Source organism: Labrus bergylta, chromosome 6, assembly GCF_963930695.1.
Source record: "Labrus bergylta chromosome 6, fLabBer1.1, whole genome shotgun sequence".
In the NCBI taxonomy this organism is placed as follows: domain Eukaryota; kingdom Metazoa; phylum Chordata; class Actinopteri; order Labriformes; family Labridae; genus Labrus; species Labrus bergylta.
In genome coordinates, this window is record NC_089200.1 from 12304094 (window position 1) to 12323603 (window position 19510).

General features: G+C 39.3%; 2 protein-coding genes across 2 annotated transcripts; both read right to left on the bottom strand.

The window, feature by feature from the left end:
- Positions 1-938: 938 nt before the first annotated feature.
- Positions 939-8670, bottom strand: LOC110001287 (uncharacterized). The gene is made up of 5 exons (XM_020656757.3): positions 8501-8670; positions 5571-5855; positions 4087-4653; positions 3081-3294; positions 939-1650 (listed from the first exon to the last, which is right to left on the bottom strand). Exons 2-5 carry the CDS (start codon positions 5842-5844, stop codon positions 1398-1400), a joined length of 1308 nt encoding a protein of 435 aa, XP_020512413.1. The 5' UTR covers positions 5845-5855; positions 8501-8670; the 3' UTR covers positions 939-1397.
- A 1130-nt stretch (positions 8671-9800) lies between these two features.
- Positions 9801-18462, bottom strand: ctdspl3 (CTD (carboxy-terminal domain, RNA polymerase II, polypeptide A) small phosphatase like 3). The gene is made up of 11 exons (XM_020656352.3): positions 18164-18462; positions 15618-15735; positions 15348-15479; positions 14451-14565; positions 13949-14060; positions 13665-13751; positions 12436-12498; positions 12135-12214; positions 11229-11355; positions 10882-10977; positions 9801-10404 (listed from the first exon to the last, which is right to left on the bottom strand). Exons 1-11 carry the CDS (start codon positions 18296-18298, stop codon positions 10339-10341), a joined length of 1131 nt encoding a protein of 376 aa, XP_020512008.2. The 5' UTR covers positions 18299-18462; the 3' UTR covers positions 9801-10338.
- Between the last annotated feature and the right edge of the window lie 1048 nt (positions 18463-19510).

The window sequence follows — 19510 nt, forward strand, 5'->3', positions numbered from 1 at the left end:
ATTTATATCAACTAATGAATGAGGTATAATTTAAATATGAATACCTTAACAGAGGATCTATCAAGTTTTAAGCAATCACATAATGGTGATTGAAATGATCATTAGGTAATAGTAAGAAATTAGAAACTACTTTATATTAAAAGTACCCATATTGTAGAGTGTTATACTTTCTGTTAAACAAATGCTTTTATAATACTGCCACTCGTTTTAAACATTTTTGTTTTAAACAAATAAAACAGCCTTTTTTATACACTACTGTTCGCATTTCAGTGTTGATATGAAACGATTTTTTACATGCTCATAAACCTACATGTTTACTATTTCAGATACATTGAGATGTATTACTCTTGACACCTGTGTGCACATCTTACCAAAATAAAAGAAAGGCTTGTTGTAAGTATTTTTATTGTATTGAATTTGTGTGAAGGAAATCCATATTGAAAGAAAGACAAGGTTTCATTCTTGCACTCTGTCAGAGTTGATAGAAAGAAGTTTAAGTCTTGGATCTTCGGTTGAAAGAACCAAACCTTTTCTCACATGAAACTGGATAGAGCATGTAAATTATAGGATTACAGGCTAAAAATATTGTTTTTTTGACATGATAAATACCGTAAGTCCAATGCATTGCCTTTAATTAAAATAATGTGGATATCTCTTTAATCTACCCTTTGACTAAGTTGTCAAAAGAAAACGAGTGCAGCGTGATTTAGCTCTCTGTTTTGGTATCTGCCTCGTTTTGCACCACAAAATGAACTAGCCTCAAACAGCAGCAGCAGCAGTCACAGACAAGCGCAGGGTGGAGATGAAGAGCAGCCAGAGAACATGGAGAGCGTGTTATCACATAATGACAGCCCCAGTGCTGGAAACGCATGCTGTTGTTTCTCCAGGAATAGTTGCTCAGTTAGAAACTCAAAACTAGCCGGAAAAAGAAAAGAAAGTCGACTTTTACAAACAGCTTTTATTTTGTCTTCATCATGTACAAACTTTTTGAACAGTTAAAAATAATAATAGAGTCCTTCAACTCAAGCTGCTTGTGTTGTTTTAAGGTCAAAACAAATTCAGCCACACATATAACAGAGCGTTTAAGTACTTTAGAGTTCCAAACATTAAATATAGGCACTGGAATAGCTTAAAAGGACAAATGTTTTAAGACCACAGCATTGTTCAAAGTCTGTCTCTGACACAAGCATTGAAAGAGCTCTTTTGTTCCAGATAATAAGCATGAATCCACATAAAAAGGTCCTGTATAGGAGGGGCAGAAATGCAAGTTAAACTGTCACAGACGTTGGAGGTTATAGTGGCAGCGTGTGTTGCTGTGCTGAACAGCAGACCACAGGAATGGACTATTTTTAGAAAGATCTCCTCCTCTCCGAAGAAGAAAAGCTGGGCTTGCCTCCTCACTGAGAGTCCAGGATGTCTGTGGGGATGTCTGGTTTGCCACTCGGACTTTGTGATGTCTCCCCTGACCCGGAAGAGGGGGTGACCTGGTTATAGAGGATGTCCTGAGAGCCAAGAAGTGGTTCTTTGAGATTCAGGTTGTAGATGAGGAACAGATTGAGAGCAACCATGGCCAGAAGTGGGAAGAAGGTCAGACCGGAGCCGAAACCTCGCCAAGAGCTGCACGCATTCAGGCTGACCCAGTAAACAAGCCTGCAGAGAGATAAAACAACAACAAAAAAAAAAAAACAGGAAATCACATCAAGTTCTAACTTCACTGACACAACTCCCTCCCTACTTCAGCAGGGATTTAGAAATGTACACAAAGTAAAATTAGCATTTCAACATTGTAGAATCTCTCCCATCAAGTTTAGAATTTAAAGATTTCATTAAGGAAAGTACAGCAACCCTGTGTTGTTATCTATTACTGTTAACACTGGTGCATGACTATATCTGTAGCATTTTACTTGTAGAGCTTGGCAATAAATAAAGTAAATATCTTAAAGGAAACCTGTAGACACACTCAGATTGAGGCCTAGTTGGGTAAACAGCACAGAAACGGGGTCCGTTAACTTCCTGGATTCTTAGCTAGCTAAAAACAGTCCAGTTTAATAATTAACCCGCAGGTAAAAAAAAGTGAGTTGATGTTGTTTTTTGTAATAACACGGTCATGCTAGCTGTCTGCGCATGATTCCAAGCTAAGCTAACTGTCTACCTGCTCTAGTATGTGTTCTCTTTGCTTAAAACAATAACATGAGGTATATAGCGACAGGTTTTCACATCCAACTTGGCAAGAAAACAAATACATGTATTTTAAAATAGAGTTAAACTATTAGCCTACTTTAAAAACAATCTAAAATGATGACAAACACAAACTTTTTCCATTTAAAAAGTGAAGGTGTTTTCCCCCCCATCAAGTTTTTGTAGTCAATCACATTGATGCAGAACTTAGTACAAACTAAACTATCGTCTTTGAGTGAAAGAAAGTACTGACATGGATGCTGCTCCAACAAACTGAGCGGGTAGGAGAGTAAAATGAAGCTGGGTTCATGTGGACTTCTCTGTTATAACACACTGCCAAATGTTCTGCTCGGCTTTGTTAATGACAGTGGTTGTGTTCATTTTTAGCTACACTAGCGGTGTGTTCGTCTTTCAGTCCAACACTTTGGTCTATACTAAAATAACACAATTACTGCTGGCTGCATGGACATTTATACTTATGAGGACAAATCTTTTTGTCTTTGATGATGCATTATGTTAGCTTTTGCGCCAGCATACGTTTAATCTGTGGTCTGGAATGAAATGACTTAACAACAAATAGATGGATTGACATAACATTTGGCAGACGTGTATCGGCCAGAGTGCATTTAATTACTAAAAGTTGTAATCTAGCCTGGCTTCTTTAACTCTGTTGGATCTTAGTTCTATAACTTTAAGGCAATCATTTAGGATGGGAACGCATTACAACTGTTTGAAGAGCTATTTTGATGGCAGTGGAATCCCCATATTGAGTCTTTAACATGTGCATCTCTGTGTTCTTGAAGCCAAATCATTTTATCTTTACTGGACTGTTTTCTTTAAAGTGACTAGATGTGATCTGTGTATGCCTGTCATGAAGAAGCCTCATTAAGTATTAGCCTCACCTTCCTAAAACAAACATGGCAACCAGTACCGGCACCAACTTCAGCTGGTCTTGAGGCAGTAACGTGGCCATGACGACAAGGTTGAGGATGTAGAGAAGTAACTGCTCCATGGACGCCCTGACAAACAGCTGCTGCACTGCCCGTCGTCTGGGAATTGAGTCCGTTAGATCAAAGGAGGCTGTGCAGAACTGGCACATTGCACCCATGATCATCGCTGTGAGTGATAAAAGAGCAACACATTAATTAGCATCTCGATACATGACCATTTGTCCAACAATCAATTTTCAACTCTCCCAGCTGCGCTTTATCTCATCTCACCGCCTTCTTTGTTTAACTTCATTTGAATTCTGCCAACAGAATGGCCTTCATGCAAATTCTCCTCAACTGCGTTGCGTTTTGTCAACGCAATGCAGTTGAGGAAAATTGTATTTGATGGGGAGAGGAAATGATTGAAATAACTAATGCTGATTTAATATGAATTTAAATGAAAAGGAATTAATGCAGCTTGTGTCGTCTTTTTTGAGAATGGTGGTAAATAAGGTTTGTTTTTTTCTATTTCAACTGACTCCAGATACAGACAGCACTTGTTTGAAGTGTGGAAAACTGTTGTCTCTAAAACCTTTTTCAATTTCCGATAGTCATTGAAGTGGAAAAAACCCAAGGAACGAGTCAGTTTGGATTTATATGTCACCCGCCCTCTCTTTCTCTCTCTGGTCGCCCAGGTTGAGAAGTGATTTGAATATTCTAAAACAATTAGGCCACAGCCTGGGAGAGGAGAGACCCAGCCAGCCTCTTATTGTAGTTTCCATTTAAAGCTATGTGCTGCAGAGGGAAACTATGCTTCTCTCTTCAGAGGCCTGCTGCACAAAGGTTTGAAGCGTATAAAATTAAAGGGGACAGGGGACATTGAAACATTCCTAGACAAGGCGGCCAGACAAACAAAATCCTATCTTAATCTCAATCTTTCATTTGGCTGTTTTTTTAATATTAGTGTACAGTTGTTTACCGAGTAGGATGGGGACAGCCGCCACCACACAGCAGCACAGGGTGAAGACGATGCGGCTCGGTGTGTCAGGATAGTCAGGTGGTTTAATAGGGACGTAGGAATAGAGTGCATAGAGGATCCCTGATGCACAAAGAAGAGAGGCCAGGACTGAGAGGAATGCGGGAACTCGGCCACTCTGACAGCACCGACATTGGCAGCAGCGGCAGCAGCATCGTCCCCGATCTGAAGCCTCCTCTGCGACCTCACAAGTCTCTCCCCGCCCCTCTGGGCTCCACACAGTCAGCTCCACGCTCTCTGGCGGGGGGCCTATCAGAGGTCGACCCTCATCCACAGTCGAATCCAGATGGGTGGACTCTGGACTCCATCTCGGTGTGTCTGTGCCATTGGGAATGTCTCCCTGAGAGGCCGGGGTTGGAAAGCCGATGAGGTTTTCCGTGGTAGTATCCAAATCGTGCGATGTGATGATGGGACTGGAAAGAGTTTGATCCAGCTCCCCCTCCTCCTTCTGATCTGCACGTGGCTCCTCCGGGAGGTTGTCTCTGGGCTGCTGGTGGCAGGGAGCAGAGCCTGTTCAAACCAGACCACATTTTAATACAGAAACCAAAACCAGTTACTGAAAGCAATGACCTACAAACTCTCCCTCATCAGTCATTCCCTCGCTGCATGTGTGACACAGGGCAAAGCAGAGATCTGGGTTTCATGCCACAGTTAAGTGGGTACCATTGATCGATAGACCTGCTGCAGGGATACCATTTTTACACTTTCAGTCAACTCTGTCCTAAAGCAACAGTGTAGATAGAGAACCAAATGCCAACAAAGTTTTCTTGATGTTAAATGATTCTGACCCCTTAATTACTGTTACTTGGTCGGAAGCGCTTGACAAACAGAAATAAGGTGAAGCCGATTTTGCTTAACTGCGTCTTGTTTAGCCCTGACCCTCACTGTTTGGTCATTTTAGATTTCTTCTAAAAGTAGAAAGGCCGAGCGTATTATATCTAATTAATTATAACAGGAAAAAGGAAAAGTTGACTTAAGTTCGGTTGGTTTATGAGGCTTGAAAAAACTGTTAATGGAGCACCACATCAACACAATATAAACCATGATAACTACCATAAAAGATTAGAACTTCTTCAACACAAGATAGTATCATAAAATAAAAATGACTGGTAGTTGGCTTGGGGGCTGAAGCCTCTAGGGACCTGAAAGTGAAGTTTTATAAAGATATGAGTGTGGCGCTGGTGTCCTATCGGTTGATGTGCGTGCCCCATGTACAGCAGCTTAGGTAATTCCCTACACTCTCTCTCCATGATTTCTGACTCTATCCACAGTCATGTCTCTACAATAAAGGCCTAAAAGGCTAAACAAAAATAAAAATAAAGAAGAGATGAGCTGAGCCAATCAGCAATTGCTCTGCGTTAATCAGTCCTGACTCTGTCTTAACTCGCTCTGGTTTGGGTCTGGACTAGACTGCAGTAATAACTCACCCTTTGAAGGATTTGATGCTGGTGGCGGTTCAAGTGAATGCTGGGAGCCGGAGATGGAGTGGGAGGATGAGTGTAACTCCTCCACCGATGACTCAGGACTGTCTGATACAGGGGCCATGGAGATCTGAGTGTCCAGGTCCAGAAAAGGGGAGAAGGAGAGCCTGGTGGGGTCAATGTCCTGGAGCTGGTTGATGATGTCGCTGATGGACTCCTTCATGCTGTCAAGCTCCTTCACATTCTGCCGGTTTGTGGCCTGAACCCCCGAGATGCTCATAGTCACACTGCCTGAGGAGACCAGGAAGAGGTTCAGACAGAAACCAGAATAGAAGAAAGTTAAAACACCAAAACCAGGGTCACACAGGGCAGTAACTCCCCCCCCCGCAGCCTCCATAGTGTCAAAGAAACCAAATCAGTACACAACTTTACCATAAAACCAACAGTGATTCATCTTTCCTTAAACTAAAATAGAGTCAATAATTCACTTGCTTTTGAACTTCTGGTGGCACTTGTGGCAAAATGCAGAGACCAGCCACATCATCACAAACCCTGACAGAGCATTTAAGGTCGTTTGGAAGTCTTAGTTGGAGGAGTACGGTGTATTCATTTATGAGTTGAACCCTTCTTTTGTAACCTTTTTCCAAACACTGTTTGTGAGTTCTGTTTCAAAGGTATGTTGCTAACATTCTGGTAACACATTTTTTTTTTGCTTTTTACAAGAAAAGCTTTAACCGTCCATATAAGGCAAATAAAAACCCTTCAAACCAAAACTTTACTGTTGCTTCATGTTGAGTGATGTCAAACTGGCTATGCTGTGGTAGAAACAGGGCGTATTTGGATTAAAGTAAACGAGTGTTAATGTGAATTCATATCTGTAGTGGCTCAATAATCATTGTATTGAGTTTTTTTTTCTGCTGCAAGGTGACTGTGCCTGCAGGTTTGAACAGTTATTATTCGGTTTTGTACAGATAATGTGCTCCATGTCCAGTAAGGGAAAAAAGGAGAGCCTGTTGGGGTCCACATCTTGGAGCTGGTGGATGTTGTCACTAATGGACTCCTTCATGATGTCAAGCTCCTTCACATTCTATGAAAAATTTGTATGAAGAAAAAACCAACATGCTTTGACCGCTATCAATTAAAGAAGTGTGATGTTTTGGGAAATTGGCTTATTCGCTACCTTGTCACACAATACAACTCTCATGTTTGTTTGTTGAATATATCAAATTATAATTATCAGCCCTTTAGATTAGCTTCGCAAAGTAAGCTTATTTTCTCTCCTTTAAGTTGAGAAAATTGCAGCCCTTCTCATGTTAATATGAAACTTAAACCAGTTGACAGGTAGCTTACCTTGGTATTAAAAGTTCAAACAGGAAACCAATAAGAACAAAATTAAATATACGATTGAGGAGCTGTACTTTCTGTACAGATTTGACAAATACAATCAGCCAACTGAAATGGGTCTTATAGGATCCTCACACCTTTGTGTGAGAGCTGCATGGCTTTTTCCCTGTTTTCAGACTTTGTGCTAAGCTAAGCTAACTGAGAGAGGTATACATTCCTTATCTTTTATTTACAAATTAAACAAATAAGTCCTGAACTATTTCTTTAATCAAAATGTGTTAATCCTAAAAATAAGAATTCAGACAACCTCTGCAATCTGGGCTGGAGGTTATACAACACGATAAGATTTTTTTGTCCCCTTAGGGAAATTTGTCTTGGACTTAGTGATGGCAAAGATTCATCTGCTTCCACTAGAATCCAACTGGTTCAAAAGTTACTAGCTTTAAAAAGTCAAGACTTTGAACCAGCAAAAGATACATTTATTGATACTTGGATTTTACTGCAGTATTTTAAGATTTGTTAGGCTATACCCAATAAAAGTGGAAGATTTCCAGTATTCCCCTTGCTTTAAATTAGTAGACTTGTAGAGGTCAATATATTGAATATTTAACAAAAATAGAACAATCTAATGGAAAGTACTCATGGACTTTATGAAGTACAAATATAACTTGAGTACTTCCCTTTTAAACTACATGTATGATACATTATTGACTGAACTGCCCTGCAATTAAACAAGCTTCTCCCAGACTTAGTTCAACAAAGTGAAAATGATCCATCTAACATAACACAAACTAACACAAGCTATTCACTTGTGTGAAGATTCTTACAGTTGTCAAAGAAAGTGCAGAGAGTAGAATCTGTTGCAGCTTTTCCTTATTTACATGTTCTGAATTCTTCAGTGACCACTGCTGTGAAATGGATCTTACAGTAAAAGGCTTAAGATCTAGTCTACATGTGATACACCTCTGCTTGTGTGCCGTTATTTTTTCAGTCAGAGACTTTGATTAACATCTGCTCTTAGAATTGCAGCATTTTATTCTAAATGTTTTTTGGCTTACATCCAACGATGGCGCAGAGTCGGCACACACAATCGACCGCGAGGATCTTTCTCCAAACAGTTGTGGACTTTACCATGTATAGAGCGCAATTACCGGAGGCGTCGCGCTCTTTTTTTTTTAAGGTCGGAGGGGAATAAATCTTCGTGGTTATCAGAGCTGGCGTGGATGTGGAAACGCGCGTATAGGGGGCAATGTGCTGTTTGAGCTTTTCTCCCACTGCTGAGCAACTCTACCAAACACGTTTGTATTAAAAATTCTCCATCCACAAAGTGTGGTGTTGTCTGGAATAGTTCGGGGGGCTGCAGGAAATACCTAATTTGTTGATAGATGGATCAAAGGACGCAAAGAAAGAAAAAAAAAAGCGCTCGAGTCCGCGTTAACTCTGTGCGTAAAGCAGCCCTGAAACCTTATATTTTATGGCCATTCAGCAGGAATCATATAAGTTAACACATAGATTTCAGAGAAAAATGTGAGTTTATTTAACTTCAACTCAAGGTATTCTATTATAAACATGCCTCGTGTAAATTGACTTACTTTGGTCGAAGCACTTCCAGATTTGATGAGTTCAACTCTTTTCGCAGTAGCGTAAAAACAAAAAAAATCCCTTCTCCGCCGTTCTTCCCTCCCCCTCCGTTTGCTTTTGTCTTCCAGGGATCCTGAACTTCTGAATCAAATTTCAAGACGGACAAAATACTAGGCTTTTTTCTCCGCCCACACAGGAGTGTTTTCCCCCCCTTCCTGGGTACCATGTCAAACACCATATGGAGCAAATAAAGCAGGAGCAGGAGGAGGAGGAGGAGGAGGCACTTTCTCTCAGTTTACCTTCACATTCAACATTAACAACCAGGAGTTTATCTAAACAGGACAGCAAACATTTACACTTAAACTAAACCTCATCAGTAATACTCAGATACAGGATAACAGTACAAAGACTGGACTGTATTTAAATGTTATATTCATATTTATATCAAAGCACACATTTATAGATGAGAGCTTTTTTAATTTACTTTTAACATGTTTTTTTTCTACTGATAAAAATCAAAGATATGTAAAATCAAATATTCTTAATAAATTGTGTATTTCAAAATCAACAAAAATGTCTGATGTGATATTCCATTAAATTCTATTTAACTGGAGCAGCTTCTGGTGTGCCGACTCAGTACTTTGTTTGGATGTTTTTTGTCCAGCACTCAGTACTTTCACTTTCTCGGATTTGCGTGCCTTTTTGACAGTTTTGTATGTCAAAATCAACCAATGAAGATTAGGTTTGTATTGTTGTAATTGTGTTTAGCTTCTTTTAACATCCCCATCAAATGCTTTCTTTGTTTGTTGTGGTAATAAGTCGGTAGTTACACTATCTTTCATAAAGTGGCAATAGATTATAACATTCATGAAATATAAATGAACACTTAGCTTAGTTTAAATTGTGTCTGTTTTCATGTCAATGTTATTTTCATTTTGATTTTAACACGGTCATTTATCATTTTCAGTCCTTCTCTTTGTATAGTGAACCTACAATATTCATTTTCATTCCCAAGCTGGTCGCAAACTTTTGCACGAAATAATTCTTCCAAAAAGAGAAAGGGTGAAAGTGATCCCTCCCATGTCTCACATCTTTTTTCCATTCACTTTTCTATCACACTGGTGGCTCTTTCCTGTTGCACAGGAAGTGATGAGTTTTATTTTTTCAGCCCCAGGAAAGAGAATCTTCTTTAGGAAATAAAAAAAAAAACAGCGTTTGGCACGCGACGCCATACAAGCTCTGCTAAAAAGCTAAGGAGGATGTCCACATGAGCAGACTATGCAAAATAACACCATAACATGAGCTCTGATAGAAGTTTAAATATATAAAATATTTATTTTATTTTTATAGAAATATGATTTTATTCTGATGCATCTCTGATTTGTTCACACTTTATTGAAACGTATTATACACTAAGTACAGAAAATAAATGAAAAAGCTTTTTGTTTTCCTTTACATCATAGGATCATTTTATTGCATAAAAAAATATTCAAAATATACAGATTGCCTTATGTTTAGCCATGTAATCAATAAATTAAAATTAGAGGAATATAAACAACACGTGGTGAGTTTGGTTTGGTATATTTACACATAGACTGGGAGGCATTTATTGCCCTGTGGAATGAGTCTCCGAAAAACTGGGGTTTGGTGATGAACGACCAGCAGCATGTTTGGAATACCGATCTGCCGTCTTTTCAAGTCATCAGGGAGGACGAGCAGGTCAGACTTCAGGTCCGCTAATTCAAATTGGATTCTGCTTTTAGCCAAAGCATTAAAAAAAAAGCCAACATTAGCTGTGAAAGTCACAAAGTATTTACAGGGAGGAGGGGGATGGGGGGGGGGGGTCCTTTTAGTCTTCTGACAGCAGCCTGTGGAAGTGATCCTTCCTCTTCTTCAGCACCTCCCGAAAATCCTCCTGAAAAAACACAGCAAGAGATTTTCAGACAGAATGATGAACCTGGGTTGGAAAGAAAGCCGGCAGATGCTGCTGCAGATAATCAGCCGTTTGATCCGCAGCTGAATGTCTGCTAAAACGATGAGAATCTATCGGCTGCACTGTTCACGATGTGAGGATTTAAGTGGTTCATTAAAAATTACAGCGACACACTTCTATATTTTCATGGATCAACTCTTCAGCACAGCAGACACATTCCTCCTGATACTAAAGTTGAATTTTAGGGGAAAACAAATTCAACTACATTGTCCATTAGCAGTGTTTTATCTCAGATTTAAAATCTGCAATAAAAAGGGGTTTATGGATTACTTTTACTTATGTTTTTTTTTTCATATTCAACTGCTCATTATTATCCACCAGTCACTGGTTTTGTACTAGGCCTGCAACAACTAGTTCAGTAATCAGGGATGTGATTTGCAAACTGAAATATAGACATACTGCTGCAGACAGTTTCTCCATGGAGGGGATGAGCTTCTGAAGATCTCTGTCCTCCGACTCTCCGGACCAGCTCTTGATTGGAATCGTGTTCATCAGCTGAAAAATCAACAAAACCCTTTAATGAATTAAAAGGCCTTTTATTTCTCCTCATGTCACTGCACAGCTGGTCGGACAGAAAATAAACTATCGAGGGACGGACAAAGACTTTTGGTTCGTTCAGTTCTTTTCAATGGGTTTGCTGAAATGAAGACTACAAGCATAACAACATCCCAGTCTTCACAAGTAATGAAAGTGACACAAAGTTAGATGTTAAAGTGACAGCTAAATCACAGCTCCATGATGCTTACATGGTATGGGTATGTGTGGGGGGCGTTGTCCAGAACAACCGTCTTGGCGAGGTCCCTTCCCAGCACGCTGAGATCTTTGATGTAGTGACCAAGAACACAGGCACAGTCCTCCTGATACAGACGATGTCTACCAGGGACATCATCAACATGTTAGAAATATTTACATAACCCTGTGTAAACCAGCATGGTGTAAATGTTACTACAGAACTACATTTTACTTCATATTTAATACAAAAATGTAGTTACTGTAAAATCTGGTGTATAAGACCCACTTTAAATACCAATTTTTTCATTGAAAAAGTTCTCTGCTTCTTTTACACCGGTGTGATCAATATACCAGAATAAAACGCTGACACACACCCCTTCATTACAGTGAGCGCAGCCGCCACCATCACACACTGCATGCAACATGACAGCAATTGAAAATTCCTCCCCATTCATTGTGTATTGCGTGCTGGGATACAGAGCAACACAAAGCAGTCTTGCTGCACTACTTAAACATCTTTTCACCCACATGAGGTCATAATCAAATAGTGGTAAGTTGTTGTCACTCTTGTGGAGTGCTCTTATGATCGAATGACTCCCATATTGAACCTAATGAGTGACCAGCGGAGTCGGGCAGCAAGTATACCGGTGTGACTTATATTCCAGATTTTAGGGTAATTGTTTTCATCCATTCTTCCTTGCATGATAACAGTCAGATAAATCCCCTGGCCGTGACCTTAAAACATCCAATCTGACCAATGAATGGTACAATCACAATTAGACTGTTTGACATTTTGACACAATCTGCAGAGGTAAGCGTGGTGGTCAGAGAGCAGCAGCAGACTAACACTGAGTGAACGAGTCTGACTAACTAACGGTCAAACTCAGAGTTCATTAAACACTCATGTAAACTAAACTTACCGAAACAGTTTCCTCTGCGGGTCCAGGATGTTCAGCGCCTTCTCAGCGTATTCCTTCTTTGCACATGTGTAAACAAACAGCTGCAACAGAAAACAAACAGCAGCTGGGACCACAAACTAGAACTCAACATGCATCACGAGACCACAAATAAAAAAGAGTTTTAAAAACTAAAGTTAAGGAAAAATTTAAGTGGAAATTAAGACTTTTCATTATTATTTGTATATTACCTCACAACACACACAAACAAGCACCGGACCAATAGACACCCGATGCTCTAACTCTATACCAGACAAAGACGTACCTCATAGATTTTAGCCATAGCCTGAAGAAACTCTTTGACATGCGGCCGTAGGATCATGTGCACCTGTTAATCACAGAGAGGATAGAAGAAAAAATAAACAATTGAAGAGACTTTTGCTTGAAGCCAGCGGTGTAGTGGTGGCTGAAGAAGTGGCTATACTCTTTATTTTTCCCCAAATTGTAATTATTTTTTTAGGTGTCCTGTCCAGCGGGAATAAACGGTCTGTTATCTGTCTTGTATCTATTGGGTTATATTTATATCAAATGTATTTTCCCCTCTAAATTAATCTAGTTTTGGCAACAAACAACTTTAATCTGCTGAATTTATGCTCGCGCGCAGACATAAACACCAGGAGTGCGAAAAGTTCCACTCGATATTCCATGATTTATAGGAGTTCAGTACTGAATCAACAGCAAACAGCTGTAGGCCTACATTAACAGATATTCTGTTATTTATTGGAGTTCAGAACAGAATCGGCTGCAAGCAGCTGTTCATTTACATTTTTAAAACGGAGAGAGGAGAAGCTTCAGTTTTGATACATTGAACAAGAGTGTACGGCCGGTGGACCTGATCGCTCCCCCTCTCTCTGGCTCTGAAGCTGATGTGATTCTGCTCTCTTTTGCTGTTTTATTTCTCTGCAGGAGTCGAGAGGGATTTTTTTTGAAAAGGGAGTTTTGCGATGTTGAACGCGTAACCTTATAATACAGTGGCTCTGGTTGCACGTAGCTCTCTCTCTCTCTCTCACGCAGACATTTTATGAATAAATAAAAAATTAAATAAGAACAGGTCGTAAATATACTTGGGCCCAGGTATCGTCTTTGTGTGGGAAACACTGGAAACTAAATTTTCTAAAACAGGTTGTTGGTATAAAGTTGTCATTTTTTATTGTTCTGCAATTTTTTTGGGCATTTGGGCAAATGTCAGAGTTGTGTGGCGTTTAAGTGCCAGTTCTAGCACTATCCCTTAGTAGGCCTACAGCGTGGCTGCCAACAGTCTTTTTATGAATACATTTGCCTCCTGCATGAAAAGTGTGTAGAAATAGGCCTACAGTGTATTTTAACGTCTGCCATAATGGTGGTACTTGGAGAGCCAAATATTTTCGGAGGTGGTACGCAGTCTAAAAAGTTTGAGAACCACTGCTGTCGAGGACAGACATTCACAAGTGGTTCTTCTATCAACCTTTCACTCTCTTCACCACCTATATAGCCATGTGATCAGTGAGTGGTTACCTTGTACTGGTGGTCCTGGAACGCTGTGTAGAAGGTGTACTCCGCCCCCTCGATCTCATTCAGAGAGCTGAACATCAGCGTCTCCTCCTTCAGAGACACAGATCAATGTTACTACCTAAAAAAAACTAAAACATGAGCTTCTACAGTTAACTCTGGAACAATATCCTCAGCCAAAAGCTCTACGTGAACTCAACACTCCTGTCTCACAGTGTCAAGAGTAATACATCTTTCAAGACAGATGGGTTCAGTTCAAGCAAAAGCGAAATGCAGAGGATTCAACTCACCAGGTCAACCACCAGCGTGGCCTCTGGAGTGCTCCTGGTTTTCGGGGGAATATCTAGGAGTTTTGGTCGGGAGTGTTGAGACTGCAGAGGTACGTTTTTTATGAAGTTAAAGCTGAAAGAGAAATAAATATGGCTGTTATATTAGAAGAAGAAATAATCACAGACACAGAAGAGGTTTACTCATACTGACATGAAACATTTAAATGATAAAATGATCTATTAGTGTTACTGTCAGAACAAACGTTATGTCTCTAAATTAGAGAAGATGTATTACAGGGATGGAGGATGGTGCTGGATGTAGATTACCGGTACATCTGTCTTTGCATATGTCCCCATGTTTGGCTGCCTTTGCTTTAGTTCTCATTTCAGTTTAGATTTTGTTGTGTTGAAAGTGTGCAACTAAGTGAGATCAGGGGCAGGCAACTTATACAAACAAGACAAACATGTTACCATCAGATTAAAGTACACAGAGCTCGATGCCAGAAAGGGGCTTAAAACGTACGGACTAAAGACGTCCTCATCTTCCTCTCCAGCCAAAAGGTCTATGGAGCCAAAGCCAAAGACTCCTTGTTCAGGGCTCATCAACACGTTGTTTCCCGTACCTACACATTTCACATCTGGAAGGAAAAAACATTATAAGCTGTTAGCAACATGGATTCTGATCAACCAGGGAAACATGATGTTTTAACAGTTTGTAAAATAGATCTCTATCTTCCTCTTCAGCCAACGTTTGCCTCAATATAATAAACTGTGTAAAAATTGTCTCTTGTTGAGAGGCTCCAAATCAATTTGTTTTATGTTTCTTCTAAATGTTAAAATACATTTTATTATGCAAAATAACACCTCAATATGTGATCTGACCAAACTTAATGGAAGAGTGTATACTTTTTCCCTTCATGCAGCTAACTTTAAAAGAGATGTGAAATGAGCCTCTCACCCACAACCCAAACAGAGAACCTTGTTTACTAAATCTGTTCACGGCATCATTATAGTTTCTGACTATAACAGTAACTCAAGTGTCTCACACAGGACACACAGTCCCCTTAAATGAAATAGATACCAACCAGCCGCTCACCACATTAATGACTGCTGAGCGTTTTAACAGTTTAACATTCGTCGTTCTGTATTAAGAAGCCAGGGTGGGATTTAACCACAAGCCCCCCCCCAGAGAGAAGCTGGTCATTTATACTTTGGTTGGTAAGTGAGTAAACTCCACCAGACACTCAGTCACAACAAAATGAAAAAAATCAGAAAATAGATTGCTATTGTCCCCAAAACATAAAAGTGATAAAAACAAATCTAGAAGGTTTCCTACAGAACTTAAAGTATTGCATCCAAACATGTCGGTCCTCATTAAGAACCATATAGAAAACAGAATCACAGTTACAGATGTACTCACTCTCTTTGCTGGGTGTGAGGAAACGCACGATGGGGGAGTAGATTTTTCTTGCTGTTGTGTTCTGTGGGGTCACAGGGTCGATTTCTGACAGAATGCGCTCATGGCGCATGATTGGAGTCTTGAAGGCCATATCTGTCATTAAAAAATATATTTATTTATTTTTAAATCGCAGGGAACAGTGTAAGGTATCACATCCAGAAAAAACTTCTTGTGAAAACTTATAATGAGCATTATTGAGTATAATTTGGAGCTGCAAAAAAAAAAAATCACCTGTTTCTCTATCATCCACAGCCATTGCTCTCTTCCTGGGCCGACCGCAAGCCCGCCTTGTAAGTGTCGGAATTTCGTCATCTGATTGGTGAGGGTCATTTTCCAAGGTGTCATCATCCTTCACAGCAAAAAGTAAAATCATTTTTAACTATTGGAAAGAAATGCCCTTATTTCCTCCAAATTTTCCAAAAGCTGGCTTTTCTAGTTTATTTCATTTTATTCCTTCTAAGTCCTACAATGTAGAAAAATATTTTTTTGCCTTTACAAGGAATGAAAAGGTGCAGGAGGAAGATGAACTGATAAAACCTGCCCTTTGTTTGTACAAGGAAAAAGTAAATAGGGAAAAAAAATTCTTGTACTACTATTGTAGTTCTTTTTTTCTAAAACACTTAAATACATTTACAATTGCATGAGTATCGTGTGAGTACAATCCACCACACGCTTAACATAGGAAAAAGAAACAAATCATTCAGGTCAACTTTAAGAGCTGACCAATTCAATCCAATCAACTTCAACATACAGTCATTCTTCTGCCTCATAATGGGCAAATATTTTCTTGACATAAAACATTTTGAATTGTCGAGTGTTTACACAGCAATGTAAGTCTCTCTCTTGACAATTCCATAATTTTACTCAATAAATTGTAGAGGTGGGGTAAAAAAATCAATACAGTATAGTATTGCGATATTTTGTTTGCAAGGCAGCCAAGTATTGATTTTTTTAATAAGATATTTTAGATATGCTTTTTACATTTCTTACTGCTGAAGGGGTTGCACAATTCATTTTGAACAAGTTGCAGTGTTAACAATTTATGTTAAAGTTAGATTGACTGAAATACAAATAAAAAAGTGAGATGAATAGACTGAGAATGTTTTATTCTCCTCAACATATCGTCATATATAAACTGGGGAGTTGTATCTTACATAAATTTTAATTACTGAAGGGTAAAACATTCACCTGAATGCTAAACTAATCATTTAAAGAAGCAAAGCCATTTCACTTAATCAGCCTAATAGCTGCAAAAACATACTGATATCAACATACATACACGACTTTTATCCTATTATTCAAATGCTTAACTACAAACCAGTACCAGAACGTCTCTTTAACCTTGTTTGGAATATGAAACTGTCTCTGCTGTCCATCCAATGTATATTACTTTAGTTTGTTTTTCTATAATTCCACTACATCAAAGACAAAAAGCTCACTGAGTTATACTGCCCTACAAAGGCAAAAGGCAGTAACTTCAATTTAAAAAAAAAAAAAAAAAAGTTTTTGTCATTTTTGGAACATTACAGATGTGCTTTAACATGTGGACAAATATCTTGAGTCAATTGTGTTGTTCTTTTTTGAGAAAATAGTAGGCTGTATTTGCCTTAACTTCCAAAAGCCCTCGAGAAAACCAAGGCAGAGTGCAGTAACTTCACTCATCGGGGTCTTTGCCTTTGTATTACAGCTGAAAGAACGCTCAAACTGAGTTAAGGTCTTCTGTCTTCGTTTTGCTGCGGATCAAAGTGAAGTTACTGTTTCACTGCAGTGGAGTTAAGGTGTTATGCTTTTGTTTTAATATCTGTCATATGGCACTTAACCGTGCCATGATCACTAGATTTCATGTTATCATTATTATCATATACTGATTTAATATAGTGACCAGCAACCAAGGGAGCTATCAAATGGAAGTTAATGCCTTTTGCCTTGGCATGACGCCTTATTATTGTACAGGCAATGCAAAGGCAGAGTACCTTAACTTCCAAATAAGGGTCAAAAGTCATGTTTGACCTCAAGATTTTTTTTTAATGTACATTAATAACCTGATTAAAAAGACAAAGAATTGCCACATTTCCAATATTCTGGCTGCAACTCATTTGGCTGGACAACAAAAAGACTTTAAGGTCTTTATAGGGGCCAGCATAAACAGCAGACATGCTGCAGTCCTGAGTGTTAAACAGTCTGCATGCGTGAGTCCTGATGACCTACTTTTTACATTGGACCTCTCACTCACATGCAACTGTGCTGTTTTAAATCCTCCTCCAGACAAAACGTCACAGGGCGAGCTGCCTGCCCCTGGCACAGCATTACAGGGGGAGATAATGAGGACGGGGGGGGGTCTACTTGTTGCAAAGCTACCCTGACTTCTTCATACTAGTGAAGTGACAGTAAACACAAAGTAACTCACGTTGTCCGTTTACAGCAAACACAAAACAAAGTCAAGAGGCCCCCTACTGTCCCAACACTAAAATCACTACCGTGTTGTTGTGTGTGTGTGTGTGTGTGTGTGTGTGTGTGTGTGTGTGTGTGTGTGTGTGTGTGTGTGTGTGTGTGTGTGTGTGTGTGTGTGTGTGTGTGTGTGTGTGTGTGTGTGTGTGTGTGTGTGTGTGTGTGTGTGTGTGTGTGTGTGTGTGTGTGTGTGGCCTAGCTCACACTACCTACAGAGGAACCGGAAACGGTAAGCACTGAATGAGGTCACTACAGCGATTATCACCACTAACATATAAAGCGACGGTGACTGTTACAGGAGTATTGGCTGAAAGTAATCGTCGTGTTACCTTTCTTTGAAGCTTTGGGCTTTCGTCCCTCGATAGGTGCGCTCGTCTCGGGGTCGCTTTGTCATCCCGTCGGCGGCGGCTCCTCCGCGGCGACTCACAGCAAGTTTCGACGGTTCTTTGAGACCTAAGTCTCATTGTTTTTTCTTCAAATGGAACTTACAGACATGAAACTAGAAACTGGTCCGCTGTAATGGAGGTAATAGCTCCGATGTTTTGCTTTTCTTTTTCCGCCAGGTTAGGTTAAACAGTAGAGCGCAGTGTGTTTGTGTGGCTCCGCCCGCCCCGCTCGATCCCCTTGTCTTCTCGAATCAGTCAGTGTGTTTAAATCTGCCGGGCTGTGATAGGCTCACACGGCGAGGGGGCGTGGCTTCGGAAGACTCCAGCGTCAAAGTGAGACGCGAGGCACGTCCACAGTCTATGGGCACGTTGCGTAATGATGATGAGACGTCAGCATCTAGATCAATACAGAAACCCTAATTGTAAAAGCATTCTCCCTCCGAAAAACAAACAAACAAAGAATCTCATTTAAATAGCAGTATAAGTTTTGTTGTGCGGAAAATACCAGTTAAAATAGGCCTATATGATAATAATTTTTTCTACAAAAGAAAACCTGAAAAAATTAGGAAAACAATTGGGTCTTTTAATTTTTGTAACTGCTATTAAAACAAATATAAAAACATATTTCTAGTTTTTTTCTGCAATATACTGTGTAATAGGTTAATACTAAAAATGGCTACTTTTAACATGGGTATTCTGATCAAGTTTTACTCAAATTCTTGCTCATCATACTTCCTAAAAAAAAAAAATCTAACTTTTACTTGTTATTACCATAGACTGTAAATATTAATTATGACGTATTTAAAACTGCAGCACTCTCTAAGGTACAGGCACTTAATACTTTTCTACCACTATAAAAGTCTTTATTGCAAGATTTTGGCTACAATACTATATTATAGTATAGAGCATTAGACCCATATCATCACTGCATTTGTTCGCACCATCCTTCTGTTAAATGTGATAACATTTTGATCAGTTTTCATTCTCTGTAATTTGACAACACAGTGATGAGTGCCTCTGTAAAAAAAAGGAACCGTTGTGCTATTACATATATATTTATTAATACAGTTATACTACAGTTATTAATGTATTATATATTAATGTATTATATATAATGTATTAATTATATATTAATGTATTATACTTCACTTATGCAGAGGACATTTTGAGTTGAATTACTAAAAACATTTATGGCAACTCATTTTTTATACAGGATCAAGTTTTTGAGAATGAGATGAACAGATTCTCACAGCAGGCATAGTTTTACTAACCATTTGAAAGGGAAGGAGC

What these genes read in the sequence shown, in the direction of transcription:
- ctdspl3 (XM_020656352.3), bottom strand. Translation starts at nt 18,298, where the DNA reads ATGAGACTTAGGTCTCAAAGAACCGTCGAAACTTGCTGTGAGTCGCCG. An exon ending in GCCCAAAGCTTCAAAGAAAG is followed by an intron (nt 15,736 to 18,163) that starts GTAACACGACGA and finishes TTTGCTGTGAAG; the next exon opens with GATGATGACACCTTGGAAAA. An exon ending in GATGAGGACGTCTTTAGTCC is followed by an intron (nt 14,061 to 14,450) that starts GTACGTTTTAAG and finishes TTTCTCTTTCAG; the next exon opens with CTTTAACTTCATAAAAAACG.
- LOC110001287 (XM_020656757.3), bottom strand. Translation starts at nt 5,844, where the DNA reads ATGAGCATCTCGGGGGTTCAGGCCACAAACCGGCAGAATGTGAAGGAG. An exon ending in GGCTGTCCCCATCCTACTCG is followed by an intron (nt 3,295 to 4,086) that starts GTAAACAACTGT and finishes TATCACTCACAG; the next exon opens with CGATGATCATGGGTGCAATG. An exon ending in GCCATGTTTGTTTTAGGAAG is followed by an intron (nt 1,651 to 3,080) that starts GTGAGGCTAATA and finishes ATCTCTCTGCAG; the next exon opens with GCTTGTTTACTGGGTCAGCC.